General features: G+C 50.9%; 7 protein-coding genes across 7 annotated transcripts; 4 read left to right on the top strand and 3 right to left on the bottom strand.

Moving 5' to 3' along the window:
• Positions 1 to 590: 590 nt before the first annotated feature.
• NCS57_01211400 (AB hydrolase-1 domain-containing protein) lies at positions 591 to 1894 on the bottom strand (the record flags this gene model as incomplete). The annotated part of the gene is made up of 2 exons (XM_053061795.1): positions 1571 to 1894; positions 591 to 1511 (listed from the first exon to the last, which is right to left on the bottom strand). Exons 1-2 carry the CDS (start codon positions 1835 to 1837, stop codon positions 591 to 593), a joined length of 1188 nt encoding a protein of 395 aa, XP_052908323.1. The 5' UTR covers positions 1838 to 1894.
• A 2106-nt stretch (positions 1895 to 4000) lies between these two features.
• NCS57_01211300 (Zn(2)-C6 fungal-type domain-containing protein) lies at positions 4001 to 5164 on the top strand (the record flags this gene model as incomplete). The annotated part of the gene is made up of 1 exon (XM_053061794.1): positions 4001 to 5164. One exon carries the CDS (start codon positions 4001 to 4003, stop codon positions 5162 to 5164), a length of 1164 nt encoding a protein of 387 aa, XP_052908322.1.
• Positions 5165 to 5337: 173 nt separating this feature from the next.
• NCS57_01211200 (MFS domain-containing protein) lies at positions 5338 to 6926 on the bottom strand (the record flags this gene model as incomplete). The annotated part of the gene is made up of 6 exons (XM_053061793.1): positions 6722 to 6926; positions 6557 to 6663; positions 6331 to 6505; positions 6137 to 6278; positions 5821 to 6087; positions 5338 to 5767 (listed from the first exon to the last, which is right to left on the bottom strand). The coding sequence occupies exons 1-6, from the start codon at positions 6915 to 6917 to the stop codon at positions 5338 to 5340; spliced, it is 1317 nt and encodes a 438-aa protein (XP_052908321.1). The 5' UTR covers positions 6918 to 6926.
• Positions 6927 to 8074: 1148 nt separating this feature from the next.
• On the top strand, positions 8075 to 8881 carry NCS57_01211100 (uncharacterized protein; the record flags this gene model as incomplete). Its single annotated transcript, XM_053061792.1, has 1 exon — positions 8075 to 8881. The coding sequence occupies one exon, from the start codon at positions 8075 to 8077 to the stop codon at positions 8879 to 8881; it is 807 nt and encodes a 268-aa protein (XP_052908320.1).
• A 524-nt stretch (positions 8882 to 9405) lies between these two features.
• On the top strand, positions 9406 to 10618 carry NCS57_01211000 (PKS-ER domain-containing protein; the record flags this gene model as incomplete). The annotated part of the gene is made up of 3 exons (XM_053061791.1): positions 9406 to 9602; positions 9651 to 9868; positions 9930 to 10618. The coding sequence occupies 3 exons, from the start codon at positions 9406 to 9408 to the stop codon at positions 10616 to 10618; spliced, it is 1104 nt and encodes a 367-aa protein (XP_052908319.1).
• Positions 10619 to 10928: 310 nt separating this feature from the next.
• On the bottom strand, positions 10929 to 12064 carry NCS57_01210900 (uncharacterized protein; the record flags this gene model as incomplete). Its single annotated transcript, XM_053061790.1, has 2 exons — positions 10929 to 11049; positions 11154 to 12064. The coding sequence occupies 2 exons, from the start codon at positions 12062 to 12064 to the stop codon at positions 10929 to 10931; spliced, it is 1032 nt and encodes a 343-aa protein (XP_052908318.1).
• A 501-nt stretch (positions 12065 to 12565) lies between these two features.
• On the top strand, positions 12566 to 14113 carry NCS57_01210800 (uncharacterized protein; the record flags this gene model as incomplete). Its single annotated transcript, XM_053061789.1, has 3 exons — positions 12566 to 12857; positions 12914 to 13319; positions 13372 to 14113. 3 exons carry the CDS (start codon positions 12566 to 12568, stop codon positions 14111 to 14113), a joined length of 1440 nt encoding a protein of 479 aa, XP_052908317.1.
• Between the last annotated feature and the right edge of the window lie 208 nt (positions 14114 to 14321).

Below are 14321 nucleotides of genomic sequence, written 5' to 3'. Positions count from 1 at the left end.
GAGGAATGATCGGAGATCAAAAGGGGATTCTAGCGTCCGAAGAAGCTGAACCATAAGCTCGGCTGGTAGCTTCTTGAAAAGGGACATGTTGGTGATATTGTCTAGAGAAACTGACCTGAACTGATTTGGCTGAAGAGGACGGAGCCATACCATGACGACGTAAAAACTGTTGAGCAGCTTAAGTTTATGCATCTTTGCAGGTGGCCCTTTGCCTCACGGGGAAATATCGAGACAAGGTTCAAATCATACAGCATTTTTCGGCATCAGGTCTATGTGCCGATATTTGTCATACCCTTATTATTTCTTATTGCGGATAATTACCTCCTTGCAGGCGTCATTGATAATAATAATAACGGGGACGAAAACAATGAATACCCATGACTAGCAGAAATCAGAGCCAGTAATAACATTTGATGATAAGAAGAAGAGGGTTTGATTATGCTGTTAGTATGAGCACGTTTATTATCACTTGATACTTTGAGTATTTTGTTCTCTAAGCAGGGCTAAGGTGTAGGCTAACGCATCTCTAATATACGTAAATACCAGACGTGATTAACTTGAGCCCCCGTTTCTGCTAGCTCATGGGATTGCTAACTCGTCTTTGGAAGGTCCATGGTGTATAGGCTAAGTCTCGACTGAATCCAGCGTTCAATGAAAGCCTGGATCTCATCACTGTTCTTCTCCATGAACATCATGTGTCCGTTTCCATGAATTCCAACATCTCCGAGCTCTACATGCTCAGTTTTAGAGCAACCAGCTTGCTTCAGGTAGTTGGCCGTACAGTAGTCGTAAGGCATGTGATATGAAGCTTCTCCCGTGACCATAAGAATGGGCTTGTCCAGAAGATTTACTAACTGACGGGGCTGGGGGTCCGCAGCTTGCAGCGTACAGTCGCTATAGCCTTCTCCCTTCGAAGCAACACGTGTCTTGACGATATCGACGGAGGGATCAGTGACTGTAGGCTGATAAGTGAGAGGAATATCCGTCAAACCCCATTGGCGGGGATTCTCGCCGCCGAAGACAAAGATTTCGTCAATGAATGGCGGTCCACCTGCTTCAAGCAGGATAAGGGCTTTGGCTAGCGCAGGTCGGGCGTCGGCAATGAGAATAGGCATGAAACTGCCTTGACTATGACCTAAGAGGATGACAGGCCGGCCGATCTTGTCCAACAGAGCCGCCCCGGCCGCCTGAACAGCAGCCTGCTGATACGTAGTGTTGCCGATAAATTGTACGTTTGCACTATAAAAGGCATCAAAGATAGGATCTCCTCGGAGACCTGTGCCGGGCCATTGAGTGTGGTTCACAGCCTGGGGCCAAATATTGAACTTGTGCGTGGCGGTGAATGCCTTTTCGATCGTCTCAGCTGGGAGGGTTAAAGGTTGCTTAGCCCCGTATGAAGGCATCCACGCCGAACGACCGCGGAAGGTTTGGTCAACGATGTATACTTCATAGCCTTGGCTGATGAACTGAGAAGCCCAGCCGCGGCCGCCGTCTGGCTTGTTCAAGAAATTCTCGGATGAACGTTAGCACCATGACATTTTCAAGGAGGCTGTAATCTAATTATACTCACACTGCCTGTCTGAGCTTGACCATGAATGAGGACAATTGGTGTGTCTTGGGTTGCACCACTAACTGGCAACAGTTTCTCAACGTACATCTGATCGCGAAAGATGTGACCCCCATTTCCATCATCAACATATTCGCCTCCGACATAAAAATAGGAACGAATGGAAGGGACCTCGGCTTCGGATCTGACATGTTGCGAAGAGGCTGCCACTAGAGACGAGCTGATGGTTAAGGCAGCCACAGCCGCGGCCGCCGCAGTAACGAAATGCATCAGGGACGACTTGATTTGATAGTCTTTATCCGGATACGCGGTTTTTCGTAGCGTGAGGGTGGAAGGATGACCTTTCACGTGGATGGAATGAAGTCAAGAGGGGTTACGATGCCGATCACAGGATATCACATGACATTGAAGTTTCGGCCCCCGAGTTGTTGAGGCGTTTGTCTCACCTTGGCTGCCGTACAATCGCCTTCCGCTGTGCGATGCAGCTGATTTTTAAACTGACTTCTTACATGAACAATTGAGCTTCTTCTTTCGGCAGGAAACACAAGAGTTTGTGCGATATCGTGGGCTATGAGATGAGAATTCTTCCAAAAGAAGCAATTCCCCGAGGAACTTGGGTGCCGCTGATGTCAACATTAACTTTTGCACTACAGTACGGTGGTCGAGACCCTGGACAATCTCCTTGACTCGAACGACGTTGGAATAGTTACATGGCTTCGCCGTTAAGCCACCAAGAAATTACATCTTCAGGCGTTAATCTTAGCGTCGACTAACTTCTGTTTCTCTGAGGCGCAAGAGATTACTTCAAATACTAGGCCAGATAACCCGTGGCGTTGAGACGCCCGAGTAAAAAAAGAAGCAAGACCAAGACATACACGGAGTAGATCTACAGGACGGACCCCTAGGATTCGCCCTATGTTGTCGATCCCTCATATCAACTACGTGGCGCTTTTGTCACCGAAGTAACACTCCCCAACAACGCCGCACGACGACATGTCACCCTGACACCGGGGCCGTAATCATGCAGACAGAATGTGACTGCGTCTTGGCACTGGATTGGCCTTCTGTACGATGGGAACGGGGAGGAGTTACATATATTGCTCGCCCCGTATCCACCTGGAGTGCTCGCTCAGTGCTTACTCACGAGTCAGCATCCACAGCTCCGCGATGGCTCGGCCGCCGTGCTGACGCTTGCTGGAGCCTCATCTATCGCCAAGGCGCAGCGGCGCAATCCTTGGCGGGGCATCTAGTCTTTCCTTGTCGCCGGATGCTACGCTGGGTAGTGCGTTTATACCAGGGGGGGTGCTAAAAGGAAGGGGTTTCTAACGTATTAAGGGATAAAACTAGTAGAAGGAATGGTGATTACACGTGTATCTCTTCCTAGAGGATGTCTTGCAGCAAGGCTCAACCCTGCCGCTAGCGCTTCAAGTGCCGGCACCGACGGGATGACGCGGGCCAAGGCGTCAGCCCGCGGGAGTCAACGTTGCCACTATCAACCTCCCCAGACTTGCCTTAATGGGTCACTCGTATCTGTCGCTTCTGCAATGGCGACAAGAGACCCCAATTAACCCCACGCTCACTCATCCCGAACAGCAGCAGATATGATATACGACAAAGTTCTTTCAATACCTTCCATTTGCAGCCTGCATGCATGCGGGTTTATCCGTATCAGACGCGGACGGAGATATGTAAGCGCCAATCTCCCCGCCATCGCATCCGATTCGCCTCTCGCAGGGGTTGACAGATCCCCTAGATGCCGAGGTCCGTCGTAGCCCTATGGACTTTCGACATCTCCCCATGTCAACCCATGTCAAGGATACCTGCGGGTGAATAGCCGAATTCCCTGCTTGCCAAGCCGGTTTTCTCGATCTTTGCCGGAGATCCAGCTTCTAATCCAGGTAAGGTGTCTCGGCGCCAGGTAAACAAGCTTTTCTGCTGTACTCAGCCCTGGACCAAAACTCAAACCAGGAGGATGTCTAGCGTGAATAACATCCCTTGCATATACCCCCCCTAGGCAGATTCGAGGCTGAAGAATCAATCAGTAAGCCTGAGACAGCTGTAAGCAGATGGCCTCCGTGGAGCTACGAAACGGTCTCTCCACTGTGGCTCATTCCAGGAATGGTTGAGGGCATAAGCCCATGTTCCTCTTTCGGTCTGCAACGGGGCCGGGGGGTACTTGCATCGTTAGGCGAGCCGTTGCTACATGGAGCTGTAGACGTCAGCCTCCGGCTTACCGGTCCTCTGCAGTGGGAGGAGAACGAGGCTTGGGGGTTCGAGGTTTGCAGGCGGTTCTTTATTTGCGGATGATTTGCAGTCCCGAGGCCTTGCCCCCGGGTGCTTGGCCGTTAAACTTGCGGATTACTCCGGCGTATACTAAACTATCGGGTTCCCTAGCCTTTGTTGGGTCAGAGAACCATCGAAACTACCCACACCATGACCATGCTATCTGATCCGTTCCGAGTTATCGACGACCATGCGTCCACCATCACACCACCTGTACCACGCCCACAGAAACCTGTCCGGTTGAGACTCGCTTGTGATGCCTGCACCGCGGCCAAGGTTAGGTGTAGCAAGACTCACCCGTGTGAGCGGTGCATAGACAATGGGCAGGAGTGCTTTTACAGCGCTTCTCGACGACATGGTAAGAGGTCTCGACATAGAAAGGCCGAGTCTGATGCTCAACGTTCTTCTTCGAGCGAGGTGCCGACGCCTGGGGCTATTCCAGTGCCAAACGGGATCAAAGGCATGTCTTACGGCTCTGAGTTCTCCTGGGAAGAGAGGGAAACTAGCCCGCAGTTGTCGAGTTACCAAGCATCCACTCTAGGCAATGGTATCGGAAAACTCGACAACTGGGCATTCCACGACATTGACATGATGTTCGACTTTGACGACACGTCCTATATATCCCTGAACGAGCCATGGAAAACAACACCCGGATCCCTCACGAGCCAACAAACCCTCAGCGAAACAATCACCCCTCCCGAGCAAGAGACAACACCTGCAGAGCAACCAACCAATGCTACCTCAACGCCGCCGATCGAGCCCCACGATCCCAAACAAGCACACGACTGCGAGGCTCTAGCTCTTGGCGTTCTCCGCTCACTGCATCACCACAACGCAGATGGCATCTGCAAGGGACCTGCAGCCAACGGCATGAACCTCGCCAAGCCGATGCCAAGCATCGACACGGTCCTGTTCGCCAACAAGGCTGCCCTGACCAATCTGATCCCCCTGCTCAAGTGCCCCTGTGCGAGAAACCCGCATATTGCTCTTTTGCACAGCACCATTCTTTCCAAAACCATCTTTTGGTACCGCGTTGCCGTTACTGCGCGGTATCATGCCGAGGGAGCGGAATTGCGGCCGATGAAGATACAGCTGGGGATGCTGGATCTTGATGATGATGATCAGGCCACGCTGCAGCGAGCTGTTCTTCTTAGAGAGCTGCGCAAGGCGGAGAAAGTCATGGAGACGTTTGACGAGTGTTCTGCGAGTGGGGATGAGGTGCCAGAGTGGCATACTACGGCGATTCAGAACATGAAGGAGGAGCTTCAGGCGATTATTCAGAAGATCAAGAAGGGTCAAGGAGAATGGGCGTAATGTGGTTATAGCCTCTTAAACCGTTGGATAGCGACTTAGAATGGCATTATTTGAAGCATTTCGGTCAGGGCGGCATATAGATAAATTCATTCATATCTATCAGATAAAGATTCGGCACTTGAGCCGTAGATGTCCTAACACCCTCAATTAATGTCAATTTCTACATTCTGTTCCTATATCTTCTTCGCCAACCTCACACCACCAATCGACATCCTCGTAACGGCATACATACATGCACCAGCCATCAAAATAACTCCCGTCCAAATCTTGATGTTAGTATACCCTCCATTATCGCTAGCGATAAAAGCGCCACCAATGGGGTTGCTGACAAGCGCCGGAATGGCGAGAACTCCAAACTGCATGCCATTTCTCAGCCCGATCTCACGAATGGGTGAGATTTGCGCCATGAGCGTTGGACAGAGAGTGACAAATGCTCCGGAGCCAAAACCGTAGAGGGCGGCGAAAACGATGATGGCGGCGTTGCTTGATGCAGGGAGCCACAATGCCAGAACCAAAATGGCAGAGAAAAATGCCATGATTGTCTGGGTGTTGTATGCGCCAAACTTGTCAGCAGCAATTCCGGGCAGAATTCGCCCGAAAAGGCTTGTGATTGTCAGCATTGTCTTACTGTCTGCATACTATCGTGCAGATCTTACCTCGCTGCGTTCAGAATTGGAATGAGGTACTGCGCCAGGTTCTCGGACATGCCGAGTTGTGCTGCCTGCGCCGCAATGTAGTTGATGGGCACGAAAAGACCAAGAAAGTAGATGAATGCAGATGCCACCGTGAAGAGATACGCACGCTCCGTAAAGGGCTTGAAGAAGCCTTTGAGAGGTAGAGGAGCAGGCGATGGTGGCAGGCGTGAAATGATGGTCAGGTTGGCGATGATGAGCAAGCCCAAGATCAGAAACGCACAAGCTCGCCTGTGCAAGTCAGCTCAGCTCTTTCTAATAGCCTGTATGCGTTATTTACATGGCCCATGGAAAACCAATCTGCTTGATCAAGCGGTTAAACATGATGGGCAGGAAGACGCCACCGAGACTAGAGCCACCGCTGACGAGGCCCATTGCAAGACCTCTTCGCTTTTGAAACCAGGTGCTCACGCATGCAACAGCTATCACTAGTTAGCGAAAGTGCTATGAGTATGATGGTCAAAGAATAGGTACCTGGTGTAAAGAGGCAGCATATTCCAATGGGACTGCATATGCCCTGTGATAGAATGATTTGATAGTACTTGGTGGAGAGCGAAGCCATCATCAGTCCAAAGACATGCATGAAGGTGCCAAAGGCCATTAGCCACCGTGGGCCATACTTGTCATAGATTCGGCCGACAACAAAGCCCTGTAATCTCGGGTTAGCTAGTGCTCGATGATCTTGATATGCGCAACTCACGCCACCAAAGAGAATCGACAATTCCAAAGAGGCAATCCATGAGATTGCGCTAGGAGAATAGCCTTTCAGATATTTCTCCTGGTAGTAAGCCTGGAAAACCCCGATGCCTGGTCGTGTATAAAACGTCAGCTCTTAAAAGTCCTCATTTAGTCGAAGTGCACTAACAGTTGATCCATCCAAAACTGCAAATATTGGCAGCCCAAGCCCCGAACACGACTAACCATGCTCGCAAGCCGCCATCTGGAAAATCGTTCAGAGAGGCTCCGCGGCGTTGATCCTCAGTTTTCTGAGACTCGATGGACGGGAGGGTATCGTTTGATGACCCTGATAGGTTGTTCACTGAAATCTGTGTAGGCTGCATGATTTTTTTGTAAAGAAAGTTGTAAATTTTTGAACAAGGAGCTTCTCGCTTCTTTGAAAGAGACAAAATATGATGCCAAGCTCCCTAGGTGATGGATATGCTTATCCTCGGACACTCATATTGTTTCGGTGACCTCTCGGGGATACAGAAACTGCTCTGCCTCGCCCTTTAAGTCTTATGAGCGAGGCCGAGCGAAGATCCTTTTCTTAATCTCACACAGCTGACTACCCGGGACCCAGAAGTGAGGGCGACGGTGAGTCGTAAAAATGTGTTACTATGCATGATGCGGTTACAGATCTACTATCTTGGTCAGGTGTACTATGCATAGGTAGGCTCGGAAATTTTAGATCGCCAAGCTTGCCAAGACATGGTTGATCATTGACTACCGCATATGTTTGTAAAACTGTCTGGACATCATCTTCGCAGTGGACATCTGCATAGCGACATGTGATTGGTAATTGTGAAACGTCTTATCGCTGCAGTAAGATATGATATTTCCTCATTAGCGACAATACGAATTGCAGCAAAGTGCGTCGCTGCAAAGGGCCCTACAAAGGATCCAATCCCCAAGTCTAGAACCAAAAACCTGCGGGTAATATGCCACGTTCAACCTCTCTCCTGCCTCAAAGAGACAACCAACATACGCAAACGCCCTATTCAGGCTCTGAAACTCGCGTCTCAAGACAGAGGCGAAAGAGCCGAACCCAGAATTCGGCCTCGGCTTTGAGCCAGATTATCGCGATTGGCCTGCGTGGCGGGCACTCATGCGGGGAATCAGCCGGGCATCGTCGGGTGTTGCAGCAGCGAACCGTCGAGCCGAAAATGAAACCCTGGAGCCCCTTGCAGCGGGCGGTCAGAGGCGTGGCCCCCACTGTAAATGGGCTGAGTTAGTGAGATGTAGGCTGAGGAGTTGGGGAGTCTGCGTCGCACACCGTAATCAAGAGGTCGGAATTGATACACAAGGTAGCAGATATGTTGCTGTAACCAACACTTGCAGTATTGGAATGTTGATCCCTGTTGTCGATGATTGCATCTCGAATACCTACTTAAGTTGAGCGGCGCCCAGCTGAAAGTGCGTCTCTCAATTCAGCATCAACAACTCATCACTCAATCACCCCTCCATTCCCCACCCCCAAAACCACCACAAAAATCACAAAATGGCTGCTGCAGTTGGCAAATACGTCTCCAAGCTCGCCGGCAAGCGCGTCCTTGTCATTGGCGGCTCCTCAGGCGTCGGCTTCGGCGTCGCGGAGGCTGCCCTCCAGAACGGCGCCTCTTCCGTCTTCATCTCCTCGTCCTCTCAATCCAAGATCAGCAGCGCCATTGAGCGCCTCAAGAGCAACAACACATCCACCAAGACTGAGGTCCAGGGCTTCCCCTGCAACCTGGCTTCTTTTGACACCCTCAACTCCGAGGTTGAGAAGCTCTTTTCTGAGGTTTCCAAGACTGGCAAGCTCGACCATGTTGTCTTCACAGCTGGTGACCAGATTGCTGTTGGCAAGCTTGAGGACTTTACTCTCGACGCTCTCAAGCAGGCTGGAGCCGTGCGCTTCTTTGCGCCCCTGGTGATCGCCCAGCAGCTCCGCAAGAACCTCAACGAGAGCACCACATCCTCATACACCATTGCTACAGGCGGCGCTCAGGAGCACGTCGGCAAGGACTGGACGGTGATGCAGTCGTACCTTGGCGGCATCCGCGGCATGACCCGAGGCTTGGCGGTCGATCTGGCGCCCATCCGCGTCAACGCCGTGGCCATGGGTCCCACTGACACCGAGATCTGGGGCAAGGTCAAGGAGATGGGATACTGGGACCACGTGACGGGCAAGATGAAGGCCAGGATGACTACTGGTGCCATCGGCGCCGTTGAGGACGTGGCTGAGGCGTATGTGTACCTGATGAAGGACAAGAATGCTTCTGGTAGCATAGTTGAGACTACTGGTGGTACTCTGATGTCGATGTCTTAGATTTGAGGGTGGTGATACAGGGTAGATAGATAATCACGGCGTTTTGAGCAATACACCAGTTTTGGCGCAAGTTACTTTCCCTTCTAGTGATATGATCTCGTAAATTTGTGATGAAGCATTAGCAATGGGCAATCAGATCAAATGATATATTTGATAAGATCAATTGTTATTATTCTCACCCTCGTGAAGCTGTGATAACACCCACCAGATCTGCGTAATCCTCTCACAGCGGGTCTCTGCGCGTAAGCAGCCACCCATGCTCACCACCTGTAAACAGTTTCATGAGAATGCTGTTGGTTCACGCATCTCGCGTCTCGGCATCATCACTCAATGCCCGAGATATTCCCCGACATACATGGACCCTTTACTCGGCACTTCGCCTTTTTTCGCTTCTCGGATTTTAGCCACCCGAATCGTTAAGCTCCGTGCATGAGATGTGACGCATTCCAACCCCCGATGGAACATGGAGATCATTGCTGCACAGCCTTTGCTTACTTTCACGCTGAAGCGCTGTTCATGTCAAAATGTTGTCTCGTTTCCCCATGTCGGCGTCGAGGCGGCTTTCAGCTTTATCGGGCCAAGTAAGAGCAGCGAGCACCATGAAGGAAGCAATCGTGTCGAGAGGACCCAAGGTTGAGATTATCGACAGCCCCATTCCCAAAGCTGGGCCTGGACAGGTTGTGACAAAAATCGTCTTCTCGGGCAGCAATCCTAAAGACTGGTAAGAGACTTTTTGGTTGCATTAACGCAAAATACTGAATATCTATAGGAAGCGACCAGAATATTGGGGCGCCAGAGGCACTGGCAACCAGGGCGATGACATTTCAGGCATTGTCCACGAAGTTGGTGAGGGCGTCTCCGAATTCAGGCCCGGCGACCGCGTCGCAGCCATGCATGAGATGAAGCAGCCGGGAGGGAGTTATGCCGAGTATGGTGTCAGCTGGGCGTACACGACATTTCGTCTGCCCGACAAGACATCTTTTGAGGGTGAGTTTTGGGCGCATGTGAATCATCGTGACATTCATCACAAGCTGACAGGGCGATTTAGAGGGCGCTGCACTGCCTCTGACTGCCTTGACCGCTGCGTGCGGTCTCTATGCGCGTCTCGGACTCCCCGAGCCATGGCTTCCTGCGTCTGATTCTCAGAAGATCCCACTGGTCATTTGGGGCGCCTCATCAGCCGTTGGGTCATACGCCGTTCAGCTCGCCAAACGTTCCAACATTCACCCCCTCATTTGCGTCGCCGGTCGCGCCCAGGAGCATGTGGAGAAGCTGATTGACAGAAGCAAGGGCGACACGGTCATTGACTACCGTAAAGGCCACGAAGCCGTGGCTGAGGAGATGAAGGCCAGTTTGAACGGGGCCAAGCTCGAGTACGCATTCGACGCTATTTCCGAGGATGGTTCGTACCAGACCATTTGCGAGGTTCTCGACCACCATACAGGAAAGATCACCAATATTGTGCCTGCGCAGTCGTACTCGGATATTCCCAAGACGATTCAAAAATCAGTCACGACGGTCGCTAGCATTCACGAGGATCTGAAGGATTTTGGTTATGTTTATACGCGGTATTTTAGCAAGGGTTTGGAGGAGGGCTGGCTGAAGGCGCAGCCGCAGGAGATTGTCCCAGGTGGACTGGAGGGCGTTGAGAAGGGCCTCACAAACCTCAAGAATGGCACTGCGAGTGCGGTCAAGTATATTTTCAGGATCGCTGACACTCCAGGTGTACAGTCGTGATCTTTTTCTTGAGTCTTTGCGTCATGATGGCCATGGGATACACGCACGTTGGTCGGGGACTCGGGGTGAACGTGCAATTGATGCTGGGCGCGATCGCGTGAATGAAACCATATGCAATATGCAACAATAGCAGTAAAATACGTGATTATTTATGATCCAGCAGTTTAAAGCGGTTCAATACATGATGGGGAATTTAATAAGAAGTGAGAATTCCATGACCATTGCATCGCTGAGAGCTCTGGTCTGCCCGACTATACAAGGTAGTCCTGTGCTATGCTTTTGCATAAACGAAGCTATCTTGGATACAACTTCACTTCTTGAGGTCGTTTAGGATTTTTTGCGCGCCAGCAAACTCGAACTCTGCCATCGTTTCTTGCCACAACGTCTCGTGCGCTGCCTCCCCCTCGGGTGTGTAGACAAACGCGGCAAAACTAGCCAACGTGTTAGTCTCTCAGCTATGTACTGAAATCTGGGTATGTAGAAACGGACATATAGAAGTGAATGTAAAGTGGAATGATAAATGAGGGATACTTACGGCGCAATCTTCCAGTTTGACACAAAACATCCATGGGACTCTTTGCCCTTCACGGCAACCGCATCGACATATGTCGACGCACCAACAGGCAGTGACCGCCCGAAAATTGATTTGAAGATGTAAAAGAAGACCACAACAATCCACGGTGCAAAGTTCTGCAAGGCCGTATCCTTGACAAGTCCAGGGTCAGCAAGATTGACGACGACATCTTCACAGTTGACGTAGTTGGCCAAGTTGATGATAAACAGGTGACCCAAGAGCTTGCTCACGGCATATCGCTCAACAGGCTTCCATGGCCTAGTCTTGTCATCAAGGGCAGCCAGAATTGGACCGCCTTTTGGTTCTGAGAGAGTGGCTCCTCGAGCTGTGCCAGAGCTGACAATGGTTAAACGACCTGGTTCGCCCACCGGAGACTTGGATTTGAGGATGGGTAAGAGCAGAATGGCGAGGAAAGCAGTGGAGAGATAGTTGACCTGGATCAACTTCTCATGGCCAGTGCTAGGTACCGTAACAAAGTCGGCTCCCTGCACTCCTGCATTCAAGATGGCGATATCCAGGCGAACAAGTTCGGCTTCGGCGCGGCGAGCAAATGCCTGGATAGAGTCATACGACTCCATCTCAAGAGACCAGACCCGGATATTAGCATCCGGAAACTCGGCCTTGAAGATGGCTGCAACCCTTTCGCCTCTTTCTTTGGACCGCACGGCCAAGATGAGGCTCGATAGACCGTAGGATAGAAGTTGACGAGATGCTTCAAGCCCGAGACCGCTGGTGGAGCCCGTCACGATGGCAACCTTGCCTTTGAGGTTGGTATCTTTGGGAGGCCATTGGACCGGGCTACGGAATTGGGACTTGAGAAAAAGAGAGCCAGAGCTCTCCTTTGGAGGGCCGAGGTCTAGAGACGCGGACATGAGGGCTGTCGTGGGTGTATATGACCAAGGAGGAAGGAGGTAGTTGGAAGATGGGTTAGGAAAGAAAAGGGTCAGGAGTCTGAGTATCGAAGAAAATATAGGGATAGAGGACCATAAGAATTACTGAGGGAAACTGGTAACTCTATATACTTCTCCCTGACACTTCTCAACTCTCTTCGGGTCTTCATCCCAGCATCACAGGTCTGCGAATATTCCTAATTCGGCAACGCTCGAGATTGTTCGACATCCGCTAAACCAAGATCGGACTTCACTCTGGTCTTGGCATCCTGGCTCGAGCGTCTTGCGCATCAGGCCCCATATTATCTCTCACTCCCCATGCTTCCGCTTCTCTCCTGACACGCGAGTCTACACTCTCTTGTCCCATTCAAGGCATCGCTCTTCTTTAGACAGCCCTATTCATACTTGGCCAATCTTATGCTGCTGCGTTCCTACGCTTGTTCCCTGTTTTGACCCCGGTAGTTACCCCGTTTTGTTGCGACGATGCCGACATTCCCGTCCACCGGCGATGAGCTCCCCTTCATCGTCACCACACCAAGTATGCCATCCGTGGAAGCAAACCGCAAGACTATACGAAGTTATGCGATGCGTGGAAGGAACCGAAAGAAGCGTCCGATGAGACCCTCATCTTGGATCAATGGAGGGAAAGTAGAGACCTCTGGTAATCCGAACTTGGGCCAAGCTTTCCCTATCATGCCCAAGGTTGGTGGTGAATTCTCATTTACGGCTGTTCCTGAAGATCTTGGGCCGGAATTGCTGGAAATAATCTGGAAACGTAAGAAGGTTCCGAGTTTGAGTGTGATGGATGTCCCGGGCTAACATCTTGGATAGTCAGGAACGTAACACCTTCCTTGGAGTTTGGCCCGGCATCTAGCCAAGAGGAGGCCCTTTGGCTTGAACCTGTTCTAACCGACATCGCTTGTTTCCACTTTACCATGTTCATATCGAAAATGTATCTCGATTACCTCAAGGGTCACGCCGATAACACCTGGGATGCTCTAGCTCACCACACCAAGGCTTTGAATGTACTCCAGAGGCGCCTTTTGGCAGGAAACATGGACATTTCGACTTCTGACTCAACTGTGTTAACTGTTGTCGGCCTCACTACAGCGGCGTTGGCATTTGGTGATGCTGACATCGCCCAAAAACATATGGTAGGCCTGCACAGGATGGTCACTTTGAGAGGGGGCATCTCGGCCTTTTCACACGATAGACGACTACAAGCAAAACTGTGCCGGTAAGTCAAAAAGCTCACTTAAGTCTAGAGAGTTTCTTCTAACGACAAGTAGTGTTGATCTTGGCGTGGCTCTCAGCACAGGATGCGAGGCTCTTTTCTTCTCAGAGGGACTCTCATGGAGCCCCTATCTTCCTCCCCAAGCACGAAAGAAGGCACAGACAATAGAGGAAGGATCTTCAAGTCTTTTAAATTTCCTTGGAGGTTTAGATGCACGGATACACCTGGTTTGGGACGACCTAAAGGCGTATTCACAAGCAGCTAATATGGCAGCACGTTGCGGCCTTGAAATGGACACTGTGCTTTATCAAGAGGCCATGGTGTCTATCCACTATCGTCTTACCCGTCTCATATTTGAGCTGGGTAGCATAAACGAGACAATACGCCTAGCCCTACTGGCTTTTGCCAGCTCTGTGTTCCTCCAAGGAGGTGGCGTCTGGGTCCGTCATGAGCATCTCTATCGATGTTCGAGGAAGAGCTTTATCAGAGCCAAAGAAAGAAAACATGATTTTCCTCCTCAGATGATGCTGTGGCTCTACGTCTTCTGTGTGGCTTTGGACGCTAAGGAGCCTAGCCACAGCAGGCTCCGGCCTGGCCTGACTGAGCTTCTCCAGACCCAAGGATTGAGATCATGGGATGAGGTAAGAGCCTGGTTGAAATCTGTTCTCTGGGTGAATAAGATACATGACGCTATAGCGAGGGACTTTGTGGAGGAAATGCTAAGTGCAGCGGAAAATGGGAGTCAAATGGTGTCTGAGCTGGCAGCTGAGGCTCTATCACATGGCTGTGATCCTTGAGTCAGGACACCGGGTAACGGGAGTCTAGACTCGGCAGTTGAGAAATTCACATGCCATTCGGGACGAGGTTAATTTAAGCTTGGCGGCGCCTCAGAACAGATGGCTGCAAATGTTGGCTGGTTATGCCATGGCTGGACTTGGATATTTGAGAATGGACACGTCGGCTATCCCTTTGGGCATGGAATTTACGTAAATTAAGCCACGTGGC

This window comes from Fusarium keratoplasticum, chromosome 10 (genome assembly GCF_025433545.1).
Source record: "Fusarium keratoplasticum isolate Fu6.1 chromosome 10, whole genome shotgun sequence".
NCBI lineage: Eukaryota > Fungi > Ascomycota > Sordariomycetes > Hypocreales > Nectriaceae > Fusarium > Fusarium keratoplasticum.
The sequence above is the reverse complement of the archived record's forward strand: the minus strand, read 5'-3'. Positions and strand labels throughout refer to the sequence as shown.